The following is a 17,422-nucleotide window of genomic DNA, read 5'->3' on the forward strand; positions in this document are numbered from 1 at the left end:
GGTAGGTGGGCGTCTATGATATGGGCAACGCGGCTCATCCCGCTGCGACGCTTTATTTGGAACCGCTGCATTAGCGAGCGTTCGGAATCGGCTCCTTCAGTGAATCAGATTGTGTTTGTCACGACGTGGCTCCCCTCCCCTTGACCGAGGAGACAGAAGAGAGAACATGCGGATCTTGGAGGCGAGGAAACGCCAAGACTGGATATGAGGGTGGTATGCAGATGGCGGCATGATGGAGGTGGGAGGAGGAAGGCAGCGAGCGTGCTGGGTCTCGGTGCCCGAATGCGCTGGGTCCAGACACCCGAAGGGGGAGGCGGTGTGTCAGAGAAGATCACAAGAACATCGACAGTCACAACCTCGTGGCTGCACCAGTGCCCAGACTGGAATGAATGGTAGGCTGGTTGGGTTTGATTCGCTCGGGACGGACCACCGGTGTCAGCCCGATATCGCCTCGTCTGCCCGAGTCGGCGTCCCGCTGCCGCCGGAATCCGGCGTCTGGTGTTTGCTCCGCAAAACAAGTTCCAGGAACCGCTCAGCCCGCTTGATGACCCGGCCCTTGACCACCAGAGCCGAGTCGGGGTCCTGACACGATTGTCGATAGAGCGCATAAAGCTGGTACGTCAGATCCGCCCGGGCCTTGTCCATGGCGAGCTGGAGCATGGTGCGAACGACGTAGCCTGTGACTTGGAGCCCTCGGCGGATGCCCCGCTGGTACGCTGCGATGGCGCCGTCAAGATCGCCGGCCATGCGGAAGCGATAAAGCTCATCTTCCCATGCTAGAACGCACACCCGTGACTCTTGCGACTTGAGGGTCTTGAGGGCCCGCCTGTGGAGCTTTGGATGGAGTGATATCCGGCGCTGTTTGGCAATGCCCATGTACTCGCGCATCACATCGAGGCGCCGTTCGGTGATGGCGCTCCGCAGCACGGAGCTGATCACGGCGCTGCTTGGCTTCAGCTTTTGCGACATGCCCCGTCGATAGATTTCCAGGATCTCGTTTAGAGATACAGGTGGGATCCGCAATTGCAGGCTCCATTCCACCTGGCGGGTCGCCCACGAGAGGCTCGATAGCGCGGAGAGTTGGGCCATGTAGTCCTTTGCGGTCGCATAGTCTCGCGCTGAGCAGTAGAACTCGGCGGCACAGACCAGCACAAAATCGTGCTGCATGAACGGACGGATGGCGCGTGGTTTCGGGATTCCACGGGTGCTTCCGCCGGGATCGCTGCTGTCGTTATTCGGGCTAATTCCGTCAGATTGGCCTCGGCTTTGATGCTGGTCTCGGCTTTGGTCTTGGTCTTGGCCATGGTGGTCGGGGGAATGTGCCCGCCGTCGTATCGGCCCGAGATCCGGGAACGAGCCTGGGTCTTGGTCTTGGCTTCGGTCCGGATCGGATGTGCATTCGCCAAAGTGCGTGCTTTGATTGACACAGAACTCAGACATGATTTCGTACTTTTGGTCATAGAGCCGCAGCATCCGCTGCACGAGCCGGATCAGACCTGGGGTGCGGGATTTTGAGCTTGTCATGGCCGCATTCGCAGCCGATCGCAGCAAAAGGCCGATCGTCTCCGGGGTCGGCGTGATGTCGTGCTTGACGATTTCTTCAAAGATGTATCGGGCGGTCGAGATATTGTACAGAGTCAGGGCAGCCAGGCGTTGGTATAGGGCCGGGGACGGAACAGCACCTTTGGCGCGGAGACCTTGGTAGATCTGCATGGCGTAGGCTCGCTCGGAAGGCGTCTGCCGCAGCGACCCCAGGAAGGACTCGATGTACTCGCTGTGATCGTACTTGACCCGAAGAGGGTTGGGTGGGTAGTATCCCCGCGATGCGGACTGCTCGGGCATGCCCGATGGCGCCTGGATCGGGCGGACATGCGATCGTGATGGTGGTATTGACGGAGGTGAAGTGTGGGCGACGATGCTGGTGACGCTGATCGTCCGGGGAAGTGAGCGGCCGGCGGAAACCCTTGGCAGCAGCGCCAGGATATGTAACCGCCGCAGCGGGCCCGCTCTCGCTCGCAGTATCATTCGACAGGATGCTCGGTGCCCACGGACAGGACTCTGGGCAATCATCCAAGGACGATCGTCTGCCGGAGAAGCGCTCCGAAGAAAAGGCAGAGAAAAATGAGTCACTTTGTCGCGAAAAATGCGAGGAGCGAGACGCGCTCTCGGCTCTCGCTCGGCGGCCTCGTCTTCCGGGAGGGACGTGCACGTGACACGCAGGCATCGACATGGAGCAAGACCGCACATGCCGGTCTGGCTGATGCCCAGGGCCAGAGCGGCCCTATGATCGTCGATCGTACACGGCCGTATACGGCATTTCCACGGCAAGCGGTGGTTGATGGGAAGGGACGCCCAAGAACGCTGCTGGACCCATTTGGCTTTGAACATGCTCTATATTCACAAACACGGCCGACGTTCATCCACTGGATCCGATTGCCTGTCGTCCACTCATCGCACACCACCATCATCCAAGCGCCGTCATAGTGTCCCGCCGCTGCTCTTGGCCACAAACACCTGGCCCATCAGCGGATCCCGCGTGCTGCCATCGAGACCACAGACAAGGCTCTCAAGCATCAGAGCTTCAGCCCCCTCTGGGTCGACCGTTGTGGAAGTGCTTTTCCGCATCAGAGGGTTTTCAGGAACAGAGTTCCGTGGGCTTGTCAGGCGGTCACGCGCAGACACTGGCGAGCTGGTGGGGGCGGGGTTGACTTTCAGAACCGTCGGCTGGGACTCGGGCTTCGACGACGACGAGAGGTCGGTGGCCGATCTTGGATTGCTGTGTGCGCGGGTCTGGTTGAGCCTCAGGCTCTCGTAGAACTCGGCAGCGCTCTCCGTGTCCCGTCGCCGTCTTGTCGTGCGCTTGAGATGCACAGACGCAGCCTTGCGATCGATGACGACGCCGCGCCTCTTGGCAAGGTCCTCCAGTGCCTGGACCACATCCGAGGTGCGTGCCCGCTTGTATGCGCAGATGAGCAGCTCGTACACCATGGCGTCCGCCACAATGCCCCGACGGTCGAGGTCGACGAACAGGTCCTTGGCCAGCGACAGCTTGCCGATATAGAGGCATCGTTGTATCATCAGGGTATAAAAGAAGAGATCCAGCTTGACCTGCGGGCACGACAGAATCATGTCGGCAAGTCGGCACACGTTGTCGTCCGAGTCGAGGTGGGTTTTCAGCAAGACCGACGCCATGACCGAGTCCAGCTCCCACTCCTGCGCGTACTCCCGAATGAAGAACTCGGCTTGCGATGTGAAGTTGGCGCGCAGGCATCCGTGCGTGAGCGAGGTGAGTGTCTTCTTGGTCGGCTTGATCTCGCGCTGCCTCATTTCGCGGTGCAGCTCGAGAGCCTGAGGAAGGTTCCTGCATCGCACGAACGCCACGATGGCACCCTCGTAGATCGACGCATCAAGATCCTGCTTCTCACACCTGAGAGTTTCCAGCAGGACCATGAGCCCCCCGCCGTCGGCAGCAACTCGGTGGATCGATAGGCACTTTGTATAGTCCCGGCTTGTCTTGAGAAGCTCTCGGCGACGGAGCTCTTGATAGATCGGGCGCACGAGCGCCGGGTTGGATTGCTGCACTTGCCGCCGAAGGACAATCAGATACGCATCGAGCCCAATCGGCAAGCCCAGGCGGCGGAGAAGCTCGAATTCAGACAAGACAGCCTCTGTGTCAAGGAGCTGGTATGTCAGAACTTGGACCAGGGTGTAGATCTCCGTGGGCGTGACGGCGTGGCCGAGCAAGATCATGTGTCGGATCAGGGTTCGCATAGAATCATGGGCAAGCTTCTTGGGTTTGATATCGGGTGCAAGACTGAAAGCGCGACGGAGATCGTCGATCGACAAGATCCGGAGGGGCCCTTGCTGAATCTCGCCAGATGCAACGACATGGCTCATTGCGGCGTTGTACAGCCGCCAATCCTCATCGAATGGACAGATACGTTTCTGTATCGAGCTTCTCATGCGAGCGATGTCAAGCTGTCCAGCGAGTCGTCTGCTGCTTGGTACCGGTGCCTCGGTAGCCATGCCTTGTAGACGCGAACGGGATGTGCTTGTGAACGGCCGAGCCGGGCAAACGACAAGTCGTTTCCGGCTGAGACTCGACAGACGGGTCCGAGAGTTGCCCCGATCTAGCAGTACATTCGAAGAATATTGGCATAGCGATTGGCCAGGCTTCTGGAAGGTTGGCTGCACGCCGTGTTTGTGTCCCATATACCAATGAGCGCTTGTATCCTTGACACGAGATGCGGTCAAGCTGATGCTTGACGGTCTCGATCTTGGGCTCGTCTTTGATGGCTTGCAGGAAATGCTTGTGCAGGATGGCGCCTGTAACGATGACTGTGTCTGCAACAATGGCAGTGACGATGATGGTGACGGTGTCGATGGCGATGGCGAAGGTGTCCGTGGTGATTGTGCTTTGAACACAGGTGTCGGTGACGTTGACGGAGAAGCCGGCGGTATCGGCAGCAGCGATGGTGACAGTGACATGGGTGAACTTGGATGCGAGAGAACATCGGGGGCTTGAGCTAACAATGACAGCATCCCTCGCGATGACCGCATGGACTGCGGTGATGGCTGTCCCCGTATCCGCGGCGGCACTCCAGATGAGCAGCCCTGCTGCAACTGGTTGGCGGTGCCTGATAAGGACCATCGCAAGCGATCGGAGACTGGTCCGCGACGTCCGATTGTGAGTGTCCTCCGCGGTAATGGAACGACGATATCCAGCGGACGCGGGTTGCGAGTGGGTGCGGGAGTCCTTTCATAGCTCTTAACTTGTGACGTTTTGAGTCTGCAACAATGCCACCAGCGTTGACGCAAGCTGCGAATGGTCATGGAGCGGTGTCGGAAGGCCATCGAGGAGGCAGGTGGTAGATGGGTAGCCGGACGACGATGCGAGGGATGGATTGGGACGTGACTCTTGGAGACAGCGAGGGGAATGCTTGTCAGAGTGGAGAATGCATTCAGGCCGGGACAGAAGCTCGGACAATGCAGGCACTTGGGCAAACGAAGCAAGGCGGAGAGGATTCTGCGCCTGCGATCTTGGATCGGTCGATGTCGCCGAGCGTGATCTTGGGAAGAGGTTTGCGCCAATTGCAGACGGCAAGGATCACCGAGACTTTAGCGGAACAGAGCGAGTCGCTGGGTGCACTACGATTGGCTTGGAGAAAGGTGCTGCAGACTCTGGGAAGCGGATCGATGCAGCCGATGCTTTGGAGGGTGCTTGGGCAGCCAACTGCAAAGGCAGCGCGGGTGATGGATCGAACAAATCCGCTTGGATAGGAGCAGCGGGCCGATCGAGCGGTATGAAAGTGCGGGACAGCCGAGGCACCGCCCACGAGACACACGATCTGGGTGTGAGAGAAGAGGCGGGGAGCAAGATGACGAGCACGATGGCGAGCAGTCAGGACAGGAGCATCCAGCAACAGCAGGCGATGACGATGGCGATGGCGATGGTGCGCGATGCGGATTCAGTTTTGTTTTTTCGGCCGGTTCCAGCCGGCTCGGTGCCGAGCAAAGCCACACTGTCGCTGTGGGCGTGACTCACCTCGATGCAACGAGGCCAACAGACGACCAGGGAGGACGCCGGTCGAACAGATGGCGAAGAGGGCAGCCGCTCTGGGAGGAGATTGAGCATCTCGGGATTGCAATGGATGGATGGGATGAACGAGATTGCAATGGATGAATGGGATTGCAATGGATGAATGCGGGCGCAACGGACTTGCCAATCGGCTTCCCGCAGATTCGCCACCAACTTCCCACAGACTTGCAGCACAACCCCACACCCCACACCCCAGTCATCCGGTCGTGCCTTGCGCTTGCGCGTGATGTTGCAGACGAGCACAACGACCCGCCCAGCACCACACGATCGCCGAGGGACTGTGGCGTCTCGGGCTCAAATTTGTCTGCCTCCGGATACTGGTCAGCCAGCCCGATACGGTGCAGCGCTCATGGGCAATACCAGAGTCGCGGGGTGCTGGCCGAGCAGATGGACGCAAGGCAAAGGGGCCAGCTCGGGGAATGCTCTGGAGCGGGCCCGTTTCCATCCAATCAGCCCTGGGAGACATGCCTGCATCGCACGAGATCAGACACTGTCGCTTGGACCACCAATACCATCCGTTATGCGACCTCTCAGCCAGTCCATTTTGCCGTGTCGCCGTGTCTGCCCCCGGTCTGTACATGCCTCGGGACAAACCACAAAATCACCGCTCCCTTGAGCGGGCAACCCCAATCGGTCGTGTGCGCAAAACGATAACGGGACCAGGGGGTCGCGTGGGCCTGGGAAAATGCCTAAACCAGTGGCTGCTTCCCAGCTGCAATAGTGCGCTACTATGCCGGTGGTCGACCCGTGCATGGCTGCAGAAGCCTGCCGTATCCAACGGCGAGAGTATGGGCCTCCTTATCTTTGGTGCGGGATGGTCAGCAGGCACAGTCGATCTCCGCCTGACCGACGATCGCTGGCCAGCAGATCCCCCCCCCATAAATACCCCGAACGATCCCGCCAACCATCCACAGCCACCTCCAGCTCTGTCCACCAGCCCTCGCAAACCGACGCCCGTGCCTGTCCTGGAAAATGAAGTTCTCTGCCACCGTTGTTGTCGCCGGTCTGACCATGGCCGCTAGCGCTGTGAGTATCCATGTCGCTGGGCGGGGGGGGAAGACCGTTGCGACCGAGCGCGGCCTTCGTCGCAGGCTTCATGAACCAACAGGAGGCATGACGTCGCCTGCCATTCACACTGCGTCTTCGGCATATCGACCACATGCTCACCGGCTCCGTTGCGACCGCGCTGTTTCCGATCCCAGATGGCTTGCGGCTACCCTACCAAGGCTGCCTGCCAGCAGAACTGCTACAACCAGCTCATCTGCAACAGCCCCAATGTCAACCCCAACTTCTGCCAGACCTGCCTCAACGCCTGCAACGACTGCCCCAACAGCGCCCCTCCCCCGAGCAACGCCCAGCTCCGCGCCGCCTGCATTGCCAACTGCCAGTCCCAGGGCATCTGCAACAGCTCCAACGTTAACCCCAGCTTCTGCCAGACCTGCATCAACGCCTGCAATGCCTCCTACCCTTAAGCGTGTCCAGGCCGAAGGCGGTCGCTCTCTATGAATACACAATCGGCTCTACACTAGACTTTTGGCTCTTTGGACCCCATGGACTGCCACGGACGCGGCAAGCCACCAGAGTCGCTGGGCTGTGATATATATTGAAAATAACGCCCATATGGCTGGATAGTGAAAATAAACTTGGCCCAGATGCATAGCATCAGGGCTTGACTTTGGCCATTGTGCCTCCAAAGCAGTATTAAGCAAGAAGCCGGTGTAGCCAGCACGAAGAGGCGGCGGAGACGGAGCGACAAAGTCGAAGTGTCCGTCTTTAAAGGATTGCGCCTGATTGTTCATCGCAAAGCATCAGTTTCTTTGCTCGCTGTTGCCGTTGGTTGAGCTGTGAGGAACAGAGCGTCCAGTCGGGATGGGTGAGAACAGCACCACAAGTCTGTGTCTGGGGCATCAATGCTAACAGCACGTCTGCACTGGACACGATGGTATCGTCATATCGACTGATGTGACTGAGCAAGAACGCATGTAAAAGAGACGTAGGTACCTTCTACTTTGAGTGGTGTCGAAATAGGACGGCGGGGAATCAGGAAGTGGCTGGAAGCTTACAGAGCCCAGATTGTCCTTAAGTATATCACTCGATGACGTTGGAGTATCTATTTGGTCGAACGAGGCTGCCGAAGCTGGCGGAATCGCTGGTTGAACCGCTGGCTGAACTGGGACAGGAGTCACTTCGGTCGGCGCGGCGGCGGCTGTCTCAAGATCCGCTGAAGGAAGAGCGGGCTCCTTCTTGAAACGCTTGATGATTCTCTTGCGGAAGATAAAGCCAACCAAGACAACAATCATGCCTGTTGCGGAGTGGAGTGGCGGGTTGTGCACGAACGAGGATGTTAATTAATATGAAGCACCTCCCACAGTGAGCAAGTGAATAGAAGATAAGGTGGTATTTTCAGCGAAGCCGATAAGACCGACATCGACAAAGACGCTTACTGACGAGTACAGCCGAGGTGATGAAGGCAATGCCAAGTCCGGAGATCCCAGTTGGACCAGGAGGCGGCTGGACAATGTCTGTGAGCACTGTCCTGTTCAATGGTTCCCAGGTTCCCGAAGCCGGGTTCATCTGGAGTTCCCATAGTTGACCTTGTGTGTTTGTAAAATATAGGTTCGAGGCCTCTTGAGGACTGTTGAGAGTGACGACAGATATTGCTGTAATATTCATGGTACGAATGCGACTGTTGAAGTCCTGCTGATTGTTGAAAGTCAAAGGTGCCCATGATGCACTGCCATTGTGGAACGTCATCTCGATCTGGCCGTTCTTGATAGTAAAAACGTGCAGTGAGACGAGAGAAGTGGTATTGATCGCTGAGGCCGCCAGGAGAGGTTTCTCTGGGCCGACTTGATATTTGAATGAACCTATACTCCACAAGGGACATGAGTATCGGAGTAATTACACTAGGATTCATTTCCATGAAACGAGATGACAAACGATGGACCGGGTCATAACAAGAAAGCACAAGGTCAGTAGTATATTATATGAAACTAACCTGTGGACCAAGCTAAATTGTCGCTGGTCATGTATTCGGTCGCCTCGACTTTCAAATTTTGACCGTAGACGCGAACCTGGTGGGTTGTATCATAGTCCAAGGCAGCCAAGCTCGAGCCCAGGAGAAAGTTTCGGTACCCGACTTCGGTGATATTCCAGCGAGAGCTACTGTCCGCCTGATATCTGGCGACCATGAGACTGGAATCGGTGTCCTGGTAGAACAGATCAAAGTTGGTACAGTTGTAGGCCGGGACGGCGAGGCTAGTGTTTTGGAACGGAACAACGTTCTTCTGGGAGAGGGTGCCGTTCTGCCAGGAACATGGCTGTCCGATACACTCCACATCAGCGAGCGTCTGCTGGTTGTTGATGTACATCAAACGGATCTATAATATGGAGGGATTTTGTATGGCAACGTGTTAGCGTGACTGCAATAGATGCGGCACGGACACACCTGGAAAGCGAGTTTGGGTGTGCGGCCAGCTCCCGTCGGATGCAATAGTGGAGAAAGGCGATCAACGACTCACGGGAGAGAGCGTATCCGAGGATATCGTTGCCAGGGGCGTGAACAACTTGGCGTCCCTTGTGACAAGCGTGCTTGGGGACCACAGCGACGAGTTCCAGTCCCGGGAGGTAAGCTGGATGTTGCCTGCGGGGTCTTGGTAGAACAGCAGAATGGTGCCGTTGCTGATCACGGTTGAAGCGACAGATGAGGCCAGTGTCATGTTGAGAGGCACGAGCGAGTGGTTCAGGAGCGGGTGAGGTGCTTGGTGAGGAGGGAGTCAAGGACGAGGGTGATGAGCCAAGAGGTGTGGGATGAGGCCTTGCTAATATGAACCTGGGAAGCGAGGGAGAGCGAAGAAAAAAACGATGGCGAGCCAGGAGGCAGAGGGGGGAATGACAACGCGGCTCGGCTGAGTTGGATGCTGTGTTTCACACCAGATGCCTGACCGGCCTCTTGTTTTCTGTCAGCTTCGGCCATATTCACGGCGAGAGAAACACAATCGCCGAGGCAGGGGGGGGGACGCCCAGGTGCGACTCAGCAGCCAGGGCAGGCGAACACACCCCCGCCGCGCGAGCCCAAGACGCGAAAACCTGCCGAAAGGAGACGCGCGCCGCAGCACCGCGAGAGAAAGGCTCTTTGTGGCGGTGGGGAATGGGGCGGTGTCGCTGCGCATCCCCGTCACACCAAGCGCAGTGCAGGTGGCGATGTCGAACTTGCTGCGCACGCAATCTCCTTGTTTTGCACATTGCACATTGCACATTGCGCCATGCTCAACCACCATCGCCGTGGACATCCGCCACTCGCCAACCCAGACAAACTCCGCCTCGTTTCTCAAAGCTCGAATGTATTGAACACGCTGTCCCTGACTTGAAAGCACCACCGCCAGCCCCTTGGAGATGTGCTCGCCCATCGTCGAATGATCTTCCAATCGTATCCAACAGCAGTCCACTCTGGATTGCATCCTCACGCAGTAACCATCCTTTGTCCGCGACTGGTCACCGCGGATGAATCGAGACGATGCCGAATCGGTTTGCCGGACTGTCGCGCCGTAGCTCCGGCGCTTCTCGAAGGCGGAGCAGCACCAGTCCCGCTTATGAGAACCGAATGGTATGTGCCTCGCACTTGGGTCTTGCACGCTGTCACGAAACAACACAGTCCTCTCGGGGACTGGTTGGCGTTGCCGGGCCGACCTTGCGGCCCACGGACCGAAGCGACGACATGCTGACGGACGATCTGGGCCGGGCTGTTCGGCGGTGCGTCAGCGCCGCTCGTCCGCTCAGCTCAAAGGCTTCCTTGACGCCGACCGTGGTCTTGGCCGAGGTCTCGACGTAGCCGTAGGCATTAATCGAGTTGGCAACGGCCAGCCCCTGAAGGAAGGAGAGGGATGCATCCATCGGTGGTGGTTGTGAGCGACTGAAAAGCATAAGCAGGCGGGCCCTCATGAACCGAAACTCATGCGCTTTCATCGAAATTTGTCCACGAACCTCCCGGAAGCTGAGCGGACGGAGACCCAATCGTTCGAGAACATCCAGGCTTTCGACGCTGTGGCGGAGATCAGCCTTGCACCCGGCGAGGATGATTGGCACCGACGCACAGCACTTGCGGATCTCAGGAACCCACTGTCAAACGATCGTGGCCGCAAGGGAGCAAGAGCAGAGGCAATACCCCATGGTCAGGATACCGCCATCTCGGTGGCTGTCGCTTCTGCAGATCGAGGGAGTAGCTACGTTACCAGAGCCTCGACATTGTCAAGCGAGTCGGGCGAATCGATCGAGAAGCAGATCATGACCACGTCGGTGTCGGTGTACGAAAGCGTCCGGAGTCGCTCATATCCTTCCTGGCCGGCCGTGTCCCAGAGCGCCAGCTCGAGGCAGGTTTCATCGATGGTCACACTATGGACGCTGTTCTCAAAGATGGTTGGGACATAGTCCTGCATTCGTGGCGGGAGGGGGGGGATCAGAGAACAAGAGAGCGGCCGTTCAGTATGGCTGGTGAGGGGTCATTCAATAACAAACCGGTCGTCCGTGATGTTGGCCACAAAGCGCAGAGCGAGACCAGTGTATTGGCCCGCCTCGGAGGCAAGCGGACACTGAGACAGAGAGATTAAGACGGCCGAATGACCAGGTGCAAGGGACAGCGACAAGGCTGGGAGGTGAGATGGTCGACTTGCTGTTGCGCACCGTACCGCCCCGCTCCCTATCATCGGAGGGCGTTGGCTACCTACACCAAGAAACCGCCCGGTCGAGAAAGCCGCCAGCAACGAGGTCTTGCCGCTGGAGCCGTCGCCGACAATGACGAGCTTACGACGGGTGCTGAGAGTCATCTTGAAGCGCGGACAGAGAGCAGATGGCACAGCCGAGGGCCGAGATGGAGTCGAGAATGTGACAGCATCGAACTCTGGGCCCTGTCCGGGGTTCGACATTTATTGCCGCGGTGGTGGATGGTGGCGGCGAGTCGACCAGGGTGAGCGGTGCTGGCTGTATGTGCTGAGATCTGCAGTATGGACAACAGGGTCTCAGGGCAGCCGCATGGCGTTCATCAGAACCGGGATACAGGCCATACCAGGGCAATCTGCTAGGGCAATCTGCTGGCTGCTGGAAACAATAGGTCGCCGAGGTCGATGGGCAGCGGGACCAAGACATTGTCGAAACCAGCGCACCTTCCTTCGAGCTGCCCCACCACCACCACCCCAGCCACCGCCGAAGCTGCTGGCGCATTCCGAACAGCACATGCTGGCAGTGCGAGCCATCTGGTGTCGGCCGCGTCTGGGCACGAAGAGCCTCGAACGGCGGCAGTGCATCAGCCCTGCATGAAGTCATTTACACATTCGCCGCCGCCCACATTCATGACAGCGCCACCCTGGCTTGGATACATGTATCCTGGACGAAATGAACATGCGTCGGCCTCGCCGCCCAGACATGCTCCGCCGTCCGTCCCATTGCCCATTCGTCCCATTGCCCATCCATCCGTCCGATCGCACCGCCACCTCCAACCATGCCTTGGCCATATCCTTGGCCATATCCTTGGACCATGCCCTTCGGCGTTGTGGGAAAGCCATGAGTTGTGCGGCGCAGTCACAGCCGCTGCGCACGTCAACTGCTGCGCGCCGAACCTTCCTGGTTTTGTTGCCCCTGGCCAGCCCCCGTTCCCAGGCGAGCCCAAGCCTTCGCCCCAGCGGGGTGTGATGAGGGGCCATGTTGGCTGTCCATAAATTGCTGGTCTTCCAGATGTCTCCTCGGACCACTCCAAACAAACAGTCCCGCTGGACTCATCTCCCCGTCCTGCTCGCCGGATAGCCTTCTCCTCCTGTCGGCAAACAATCAGCCCGTCGCACTTTCCCACGGCCATATCCATTGCCGCTGTTGCACTCTTGCGCTTCTCTGCCACTCAACTCCGGACAAACCACCACCGGACACCCCAAGCCCTCTCCCTCTGCCTCAGTTCCATCGTCGTCGCTGCTGGTGGCCTCTCAAACCTTGCCGAGTCCATCCTCAAAGCCTCTCTCCCCATCCCCTAGTTTCATCCACGTCGCTCATGCATCGATTCCGAACCACCAACGGCATCCGAACGAACAATCACCACACTATACGGCGACATTGATGGCTCTGATATTGAACACCACATCCAATTCTCAAGGGGCTATGCCTGCCCAGCGCACTGGCGACTCTGCTCCCGCTAGCCAGTCCGAAATTGTATCGTGCGGCTTGACCCTTGACGCACCTGACGGGTTCGAGCCCGCTCGAGCCCACGCTCGCAACCACACCCTCGCCCAGGAGACATGCCCCCGAGTCTCTCGCTGGGCCAGCGGTGCGGACGACGAGGTTTTGCCGTGGTCGCTCCTGCCCTTGGCCGGCGAAGACGACTTTTCGCGGACAGCGGACGCCTCGGCTGAAGCGTTCGGATACCGACCCCACGACAGCGATGCCACCTCCGACGGTCCCTTTCTGGCAGCCAGCTGGCTTTGCTCCACGCCGACACTGGCTCCCCGCAGACGCTTCGACAATCCCTCGCACACTCCTGTCTTGCCCGTGATGGAATCACAGCTCCACATCAACGGTCAGCTCCAAGTCCAATCACATTCCCGGAACCAGGCCCAGTCATTGTGCTCGCCTCAAGCTTCTGGAGGTCTGTTTGGCCCCGCCGGCGAGGTTCATGACGACGACGGTGTCATGCTGCGATTCGAGTCCGAAGACATGCAAATCCGCATCAGCCGTGGTGCGTACATCCGCATCATATGCACCACCACCTTGACCTCGGACCAGTGTGGTCTCGTCACCACCACAGCCAACACCTTTGGCCGCTCCATGACACTGCTCAATCTGTCTCCGGATGCCTATCGGGTCCTGACGGTGCCCAATGCCGGCGGCGACTCGGTTCTGTCCGAGGCATTCTCGTGCGAACTCATGGTTCGGATGCTTGGGGCGCGCCTGACCTGGACCGAGATGGAGGTGCGATATTTTCCCATGGGCGGCGCCATGACCGACTATATCGTCCGGATGGGCAGCGTCGACGTTGCCGTCTCGGTCACCCGAGCCATGGCCTGGAACAAGTCCATCCGGTTCACCCACCAGGATGCCTACCGGCTCCTTGTCAAGAAGCTTACGGGCATCATCTTTGCCGGCCACAACCTGATGCTGCCCGACCGCGTTGACAAGCACATCCTGCATATCTTGACCCCGCACGGATACATTGCCAAGACAATCAAGCGGGTCTGGGCCAAGCTTCCACCCCACATCCGCGCCAGCACCATGGTCGTGGTTACGGTGTCGAACTGCAAGTGCATATTTAAGAAACGCCGCGAGCTGTGGACGCTCATCGACGACCTCAAGTAACCCAGCATGCTACCTGCCGCGCGGTCGCTGAGACCGAAATGACCATACATAGTTCCACTGGGGAAGATTGACGAACAATATTGCCCCGAGCTCGCACAAGCATCGTTGCTCACCCAAAGTCATACGGCGGTGTGTCCTGTTCACAACTTTCCCAAAGTGAACCGGGATTTCCTGCTTTGAGTCACTGTTGTTACCTTTTTTTGGTCTTGAATACACACATACCGCCCATGGCCTCCATGGTCAAACAGCGTGCCCAAGGTGACTGGAGACGGAGCGTTGCGAGTGACCCGAGTACTTTGATATCGAGAAACCGCACTCTATACGGGGCTGTCCGAAGAGTCGAGCCTATCCACCATACTCCTGCTTCGAGTCGTCAGCGCCACTCGATCGCGACCACAGGGCATCGACCGAGTGTATTCAAGACGATTCCCCCAAACTAATAAAGAGAAAGAGATTGTCAATCAAAACTGGAACAGGCGCACGGCCAGCCCACTGGGCCTGCGGATAACCTTGAAGGTACGGAACTGAGAGGGGATATTGGCCGCAGGAACAGCAGTCTTCTGTTCAGGTATTGAACATTCTATGCATTTGGACTAGACACTGAATGGTCCGAAGGATGAACACAACTCATCCTGGTGCTGCGAAGGAATCAGCTGGTCACATGATGACGAGACACCAGCTGAAACGGCTCTCGTGAGCATGGAGGCCACAAATCCTTGAACTTTTTCGATCCTGTCTCAGTCCCGTCGCGTAAAAGTCTCATTCATGGGTTTGGATGTCATTATGAGATTCAGGAGAGCACAGCCGAGCAGGGAGCATGGATCAGGGTCGGGTGTGGTTGAGGTAGGTTGTAACGGCTGCTTGGATGTCTGGCGTGCCAAGGTATGTTGCCTGGGAGGTGAAGGTGTGAGTTATGGGATGGAGTCGACTTGTGCCGGCAGATGGGAGAGACTTACCAGGATGACGACAGGACGGATTGGGAGATTGAGACTCATCACAAAGTAAACATGGGATGAGGGAGAGGAGCGCCAGCGACGGCCAAAGAGGGTGTAAGGAATTTTGATATAGTGAGGGCCGTGGCGGATCCATCGAGGCATTTTGTTGACTTGAATCCATCGAGACGAGAAAAACGACTTTGATGCAGCGATGAAGTTGTCTGGATCGTCGGAGCGAACAATCTCGTTGTCGCGACAGAACCAGGTGATTTGGTTGCCTGATCGATCCTGTGACCGAATCCATTGACCATCGGCCGAGAATTCCACGGAGGACACATAGTTTGTGTGTCCCTTGAGGGTGTGCTTCAATTTGCCTGTCGTAGTATCCCACACCTTGATGGTACTGTCACTAGAACCAGAGACAATCCACTTGCAATCAGGCGAGATCGCCACGGAGGTCGCTGAGGCTGTGTGTCCTTGGAGGGTGTGCTTCAATTCGCCGGTGGTGACATCCCACACCTTGATAGTGCTGTCCCAGGAAGCAGAGGTGATCCACTTGCCATCGGGTGAGATCGCTACGGGGGTCACCCAATTCGTGTGTCCAGTGAGTGTCATCTCACACGGATCCCAGGTGGGCGTTGGTCCGCAAGTGACCAGGAACGGGATCTTGTCCTCGAGTCGGTCGGCATATGTCTTGTAGATCGCCGTCTTCTTCGGTGTGAATGCATACCCTGAGTTGTACACCTGTGGTGCACTCTTGATGATCGGATCGGCAAACTCGCGGATGAATCGATACGTGTCCTTGACCAGTTCCTTTGTGGTGTCGTCGACGATGTTGTTGGGTGCCTTGGCGATCACTTCTCGCAACACAGCCAGCTGCTCAATGATCGACTTGACCACATGTGTGAGCGACACACACTCGAGCCAGAAGAACACATGCGTCTTGACGAACCGAGTGAGCACCGCTGCCACATCGACCATCTCGGTCGACTGCCACACCGGACTCGACTCGGCCACTCCTTCCACACACCACACAAAGTGTGTGATCCAGTGGGCGACGCTGTATCGCAGCGACGGTGTGATCTTGGCTGCGACCCTCTCCTCGAGATCGTCGATCTTGTCGTGAAAGTCGAAGATCTCGCAGATGTTGATCACTGGCTCCTGGGCCAGGATGCGGGCCAAGCAACGAGATGCCAGGACCAGATTGAAGCAACCGGCCACATGGAAGGCCTCGCCCACCGATTCCTCACCCAGGAGGAATGCGATGATCGTTTCGTGACTGGCGTGGGGGGCCCGCTGCTTCTCGCCACCATCGATCGGTGCCAGGACCGGCACCAACAGCTCGACCACATCCATGATCGTGTCAAGAGCAATTCGAAAGCGCTCGGCGATCATCGCTGGGTTGATTTCTGCTCTTGCGAGCGTGACTGCGGCCACGACGATCTTTGTCTCGGCCGGATGAGCCGGGTCTGCAAAGATGGCTCTGAAGGCAGCCGTGAGAACGGATGCTCTGGCCTCGTCACCGAGCGACGCCTCCATCGGAACCATGAACGAGAGACACTCGCCACTTCCTCGGGTGCGCTCGGCAACTTTCGTTTCCTTCCTGATTCGGTCATCGAGAAAATCGAGCTCGCTGCGACGGTCCAAAATGCCGATAGTGGGTCTTGGGACAGCGGCATCGGTGCGTGGCTGGGAGGACATGCGAATGTGCTGGGTTGAGGAGCACCGAGGAATAGAGGTGCCGTTGTTGTTGCTGCTGTCGTTGATGCTCGAGTTGTGTTGGAACACCGAATCACCAAGGGAGGCGATGGGACGTGCAGGCTCTTGGTCTCCATCTTGAGGAGGATATTGCTCGCTCAACTGGCGGATGATGGCGAGGATCTCGGGAAACTTGGGTCTCTGGCCGGGCTCCTGGTGCCAGCAGCGTTCGATCAGGGCCCAGATGTCGTCGGGGATGCCTTCCACCGGCTTGGGTCGGTTTCCTTTGACGACTTGGGCCTCGATGATCCTTTCCCTCATTGGCTGGCCATCGACAGTGACCCATACCGGTCGGCAATTGTTCATCACCTCATAACCGATGATGCTAAACGCATAGACATCCGTGGATTTTGAAGATCCGGCGGGTTGCTCATCGTCCAGCATCTCGGGTGCCATATAGCTGAGTGTGCCGCCGACTGGCTGGCTGCGACGAGTGCGGTTCATCGTGGCCGAGTTGTGCTTGGTTCTGGACATGCCAAAGTCGGCCACAACTGCATTGAAGGCACTATCGAGCAGCACATTGAGAGACTTGAGATCGCCATGGACAATGTTGTTGGCATGCAGATATGCCATGCCAGAGGCGACTCGGTACAGGAGCCGGATCTTCTCGGCGATGGAGCGTGGAGCTGGGGCGGCTGTCAAAAATATGTCACGGCACCGTGGCAGGACAATTCGTCTCAGATTCGCATCCTTGCTGAAATGCATGCCCTGAATCTCAGCCACTCATTTCTCCCCTCTTCCCACACTACTGTTCATTGCATCCGCTAGCACAGACGTCCAATCGATCGATCAGTGTCGC

General features: G+C 57.8%; 8 protein-coding genes across 8 annotated transcripts; 2 read left to right on the forward strand and 6 right to left on the reverse strand.

The window, feature by feature from the left end:
- Window positions 1-19: 19 nt before the first annotated feature.
- On the reverse strand, window positions 20-2,093 carry BJ171DRAFT_492844 (uncharacterized protein). Its single transcript, XM_053109847.1, has one exon. The coding sequence runs from the start codon at window positions 2,068-2,070 to the stop codon at window positions 436-438; it is 1,635 nt and encodes a 544-aa protein (XP_052969556.1). The 5' UTR covers window positions 2,071-2,093; the 3' UTR covers window positions 20-435.
- A 385-nt stretch (window positions 2,094-2,478) lies between these two features.
- Window positions 2,479-3,897, reverse strand: BJ171DRAFT_578596 (uncharacterized protein; the record flags this gene model as incomplete). The annotated part of the gene is made up of 1 exon (XM_053113900.1): window positions 2,479-3,897. One exon carries the CDS (start codon window positions 3,895-3,897, stop codon window positions 2,479-2,481), a length of 1,419 nt encoding a protein of 472 aa, XP_052969557.1.
- Window positions 3,898-3,959: 62 nt separating this feature from the next.
- BJ171DRAFT_578597 (uncharacterized protein) lies at window positions 3,960-4,651 on the reverse strand (the record flags this gene model as incomplete). Its single annotated transcript, XM_053113901.1, has 2 exons — window positions 3,960-4,130; window positions 4,217-4,651. 2 exons carry the CDS (start codon window positions 4,649-4,651, stop codon window positions 3,960-3,962), a joined length of 606 nt encoding a protein of 201 aa, XP_052969558.1.
- A 1,795-nt stretch (window positions 4,652-6,446) lies between these two features.
- On the forward strand, window positions 6,447-7,299 carry BJ171DRAFT_565805 (uncharacterized protein). The gene is made up of 2 exons (XM_053113370.1): window positions 6,447-6,625; window positions 6,802-7,299. Exons 1-2 carry the CDS (start codon window positions 6,572-6,574, stop codon window positions 7,069-7,071), a joined length of 324 nt encoding a protein of 107 aa, XP_052969559.1. The 5' UTR covers window positions 6,447-6,571; the 3' UTR covers window positions 7,072-7,299.
- Window positions 7,300-7,726: 427 nt separating this feature from the next.
- Window positions 7,727-9,605, reverse strand: BJ171DRAFT_276262 (uncharacterized protein). The gene is made up of 4 exons (XM_053106843.1): window positions 9,121-9,605; window positions 8,598-8,979; window positions 8,048-8,466; window positions 7,727-7,901 (listed from the first exon to the last, which is right to left on the reverse strand). The coding sequence occupies exons 1-4, from the start codon at window positions 9,316-9,318 to the stop codon at window positions 7,896-7,898; spliced, it is 1,005 nt and encodes a 334-aa protein (XP_052969560.1). The 5' UTR covers window positions 9,319-9,605; the 3' UTR covers window positions 7,727-7,895.
- A 276-nt stretch (window positions 9,606-9,881) lies between these two features.
- Window positions 9,882-11,928, reverse strand: BJ171DRAFT_492849 (P-loop containing nucleoside triphosphate hydrolase protein). The gene is made up of 4 exons (XM_053109848.1): window positions 11,323-11,928; window positions 10,831-11,028; window positions 10,583-10,717; window positions 9,882-10,465 (listed from the first exon to the last, which is right to left on the reverse strand). Exons 1-4 carry the CDS (start codon window positions 11,518-11,520, stop codon window positions 10,238-10,240), a joined length of 759 nt encoding a protein of 252 aa, XP_052969561.1. The 5' UTR covers window positions 11,521-11,928; the 3' UTR covers window positions 9,882-10,237.
- An 811-nt stretch (window positions 11,929-12,739) lies between these two features.
- Window positions 12,740-13,930, forward strand: BJ171DRAFT_578601 (uncharacterized protein; the record flags this gene model as incomplete). Its single annotated transcript, XM_053113902.1, has 1 exon — window positions 12,740-13,930. One exon carries the CDS (start codon window positions 12,740-12,742, stop codon window positions 13,928-13,930), a length of 1,191 nt encoding a protein of 396 aa, XP_052969562.1.
- Window positions 13,931-16,740: 2,810 nt separating this feature from the next.
- On the reverse strand, window positions 16,741-17,235 carry BJ171DRAFT_406272 (kinase-like domain-containing protein; the record flags this gene model as incomplete). Its single annotated transcript, XM_053107240.1, has 1 exon — window positions 16,741-17,235. A coding segment is annotated over one exon (495 nt), but the record flags the coding sequence as incomplete, so codon positions are not given.
- Between the last annotated feature and the right edge of the window lie 187 nt (window positions 17,236-17,422).

This window comes from Polychytrium aggregatum (genome assembly GCF_025602895.1).
Source record: "Polychytrium aggregatum strain JEL109 chromosome Unknown BJ171scaffold_7, whole genome shotgun sequence".
NCBI lineage: Eukaryota > Fungi > Chytridiomycota > Chytridiomycetes > Polychytriales > Polychytrium > Polychytrium aggregatum.

Bases quoted from the DNA above. Each gene is read 5' to 3' on its own strand.
- BJ171DRAFT_492844 (XM_053109847.1), bottom strand. From the start codon at position 2,070: ATGATTGCCCAGAGTCCTGTCCGTGGGCACCGAGCATCCTGTCGAATG.
- BJ171DRAFT_565805 (XM_053113370.1), top strand. From the start codon at position 6,572: ATGAAGTTCTCTGCCACCGTTGTTGTCGCCGGTCTGACCATGGCCGCT. The intron at 6,626-6,801 runs GTGAGTATCCAT...TTCCGATCCCAG, and splicing joins TGACCATGGCCGCTAGCGCT to ATGGCTTGCGGCTACCCTAC.
- BJ171DRAFT_276262 (XM_053106843.1), bottom strand. From the start codon at position 9,318: ATGACACTGGCCTCATCTGTCGCTTCAACCGTGATCAGCAACGGCACC. The intron at 8,980-9,120 runs GTGAGTCGTTGA...TCCATATTATAG, and splicing joins CCTCGGATACGCTCTCTCCC to ATCCGTTTGATGTACATCAA. The intron at 8,467-8,597 runs GTTAGTTTCATA...TGTGGAGTATAG, and splicing joins CAATTTAGCTTGGTCCACAG to GTTCATTCAAATATCAAGTC.
- BJ171DRAFT_492849 (XM_053109848.1), bottom strand. From the start codon at position 11,520: ATGTCGAACCCCGGACAGGGCCCAGAGTTCGATGCTGTCACATTCTCG. The intron at 11,029-11,322 runs GTAGGTAGCCAA...CCACGAATGCAG, and splicing joins CGACCGGGCGGTTTCTTGGT to GACTATGTCCCAACCATCTT. The intron at 10,466-10,582 runs GTTCGTGGACAA...TCCTTCCTTCAG, and splicing joins GTCCGCTCAGCTTCCGGGAG to GGGCTGGCCGTTGCCAACTC.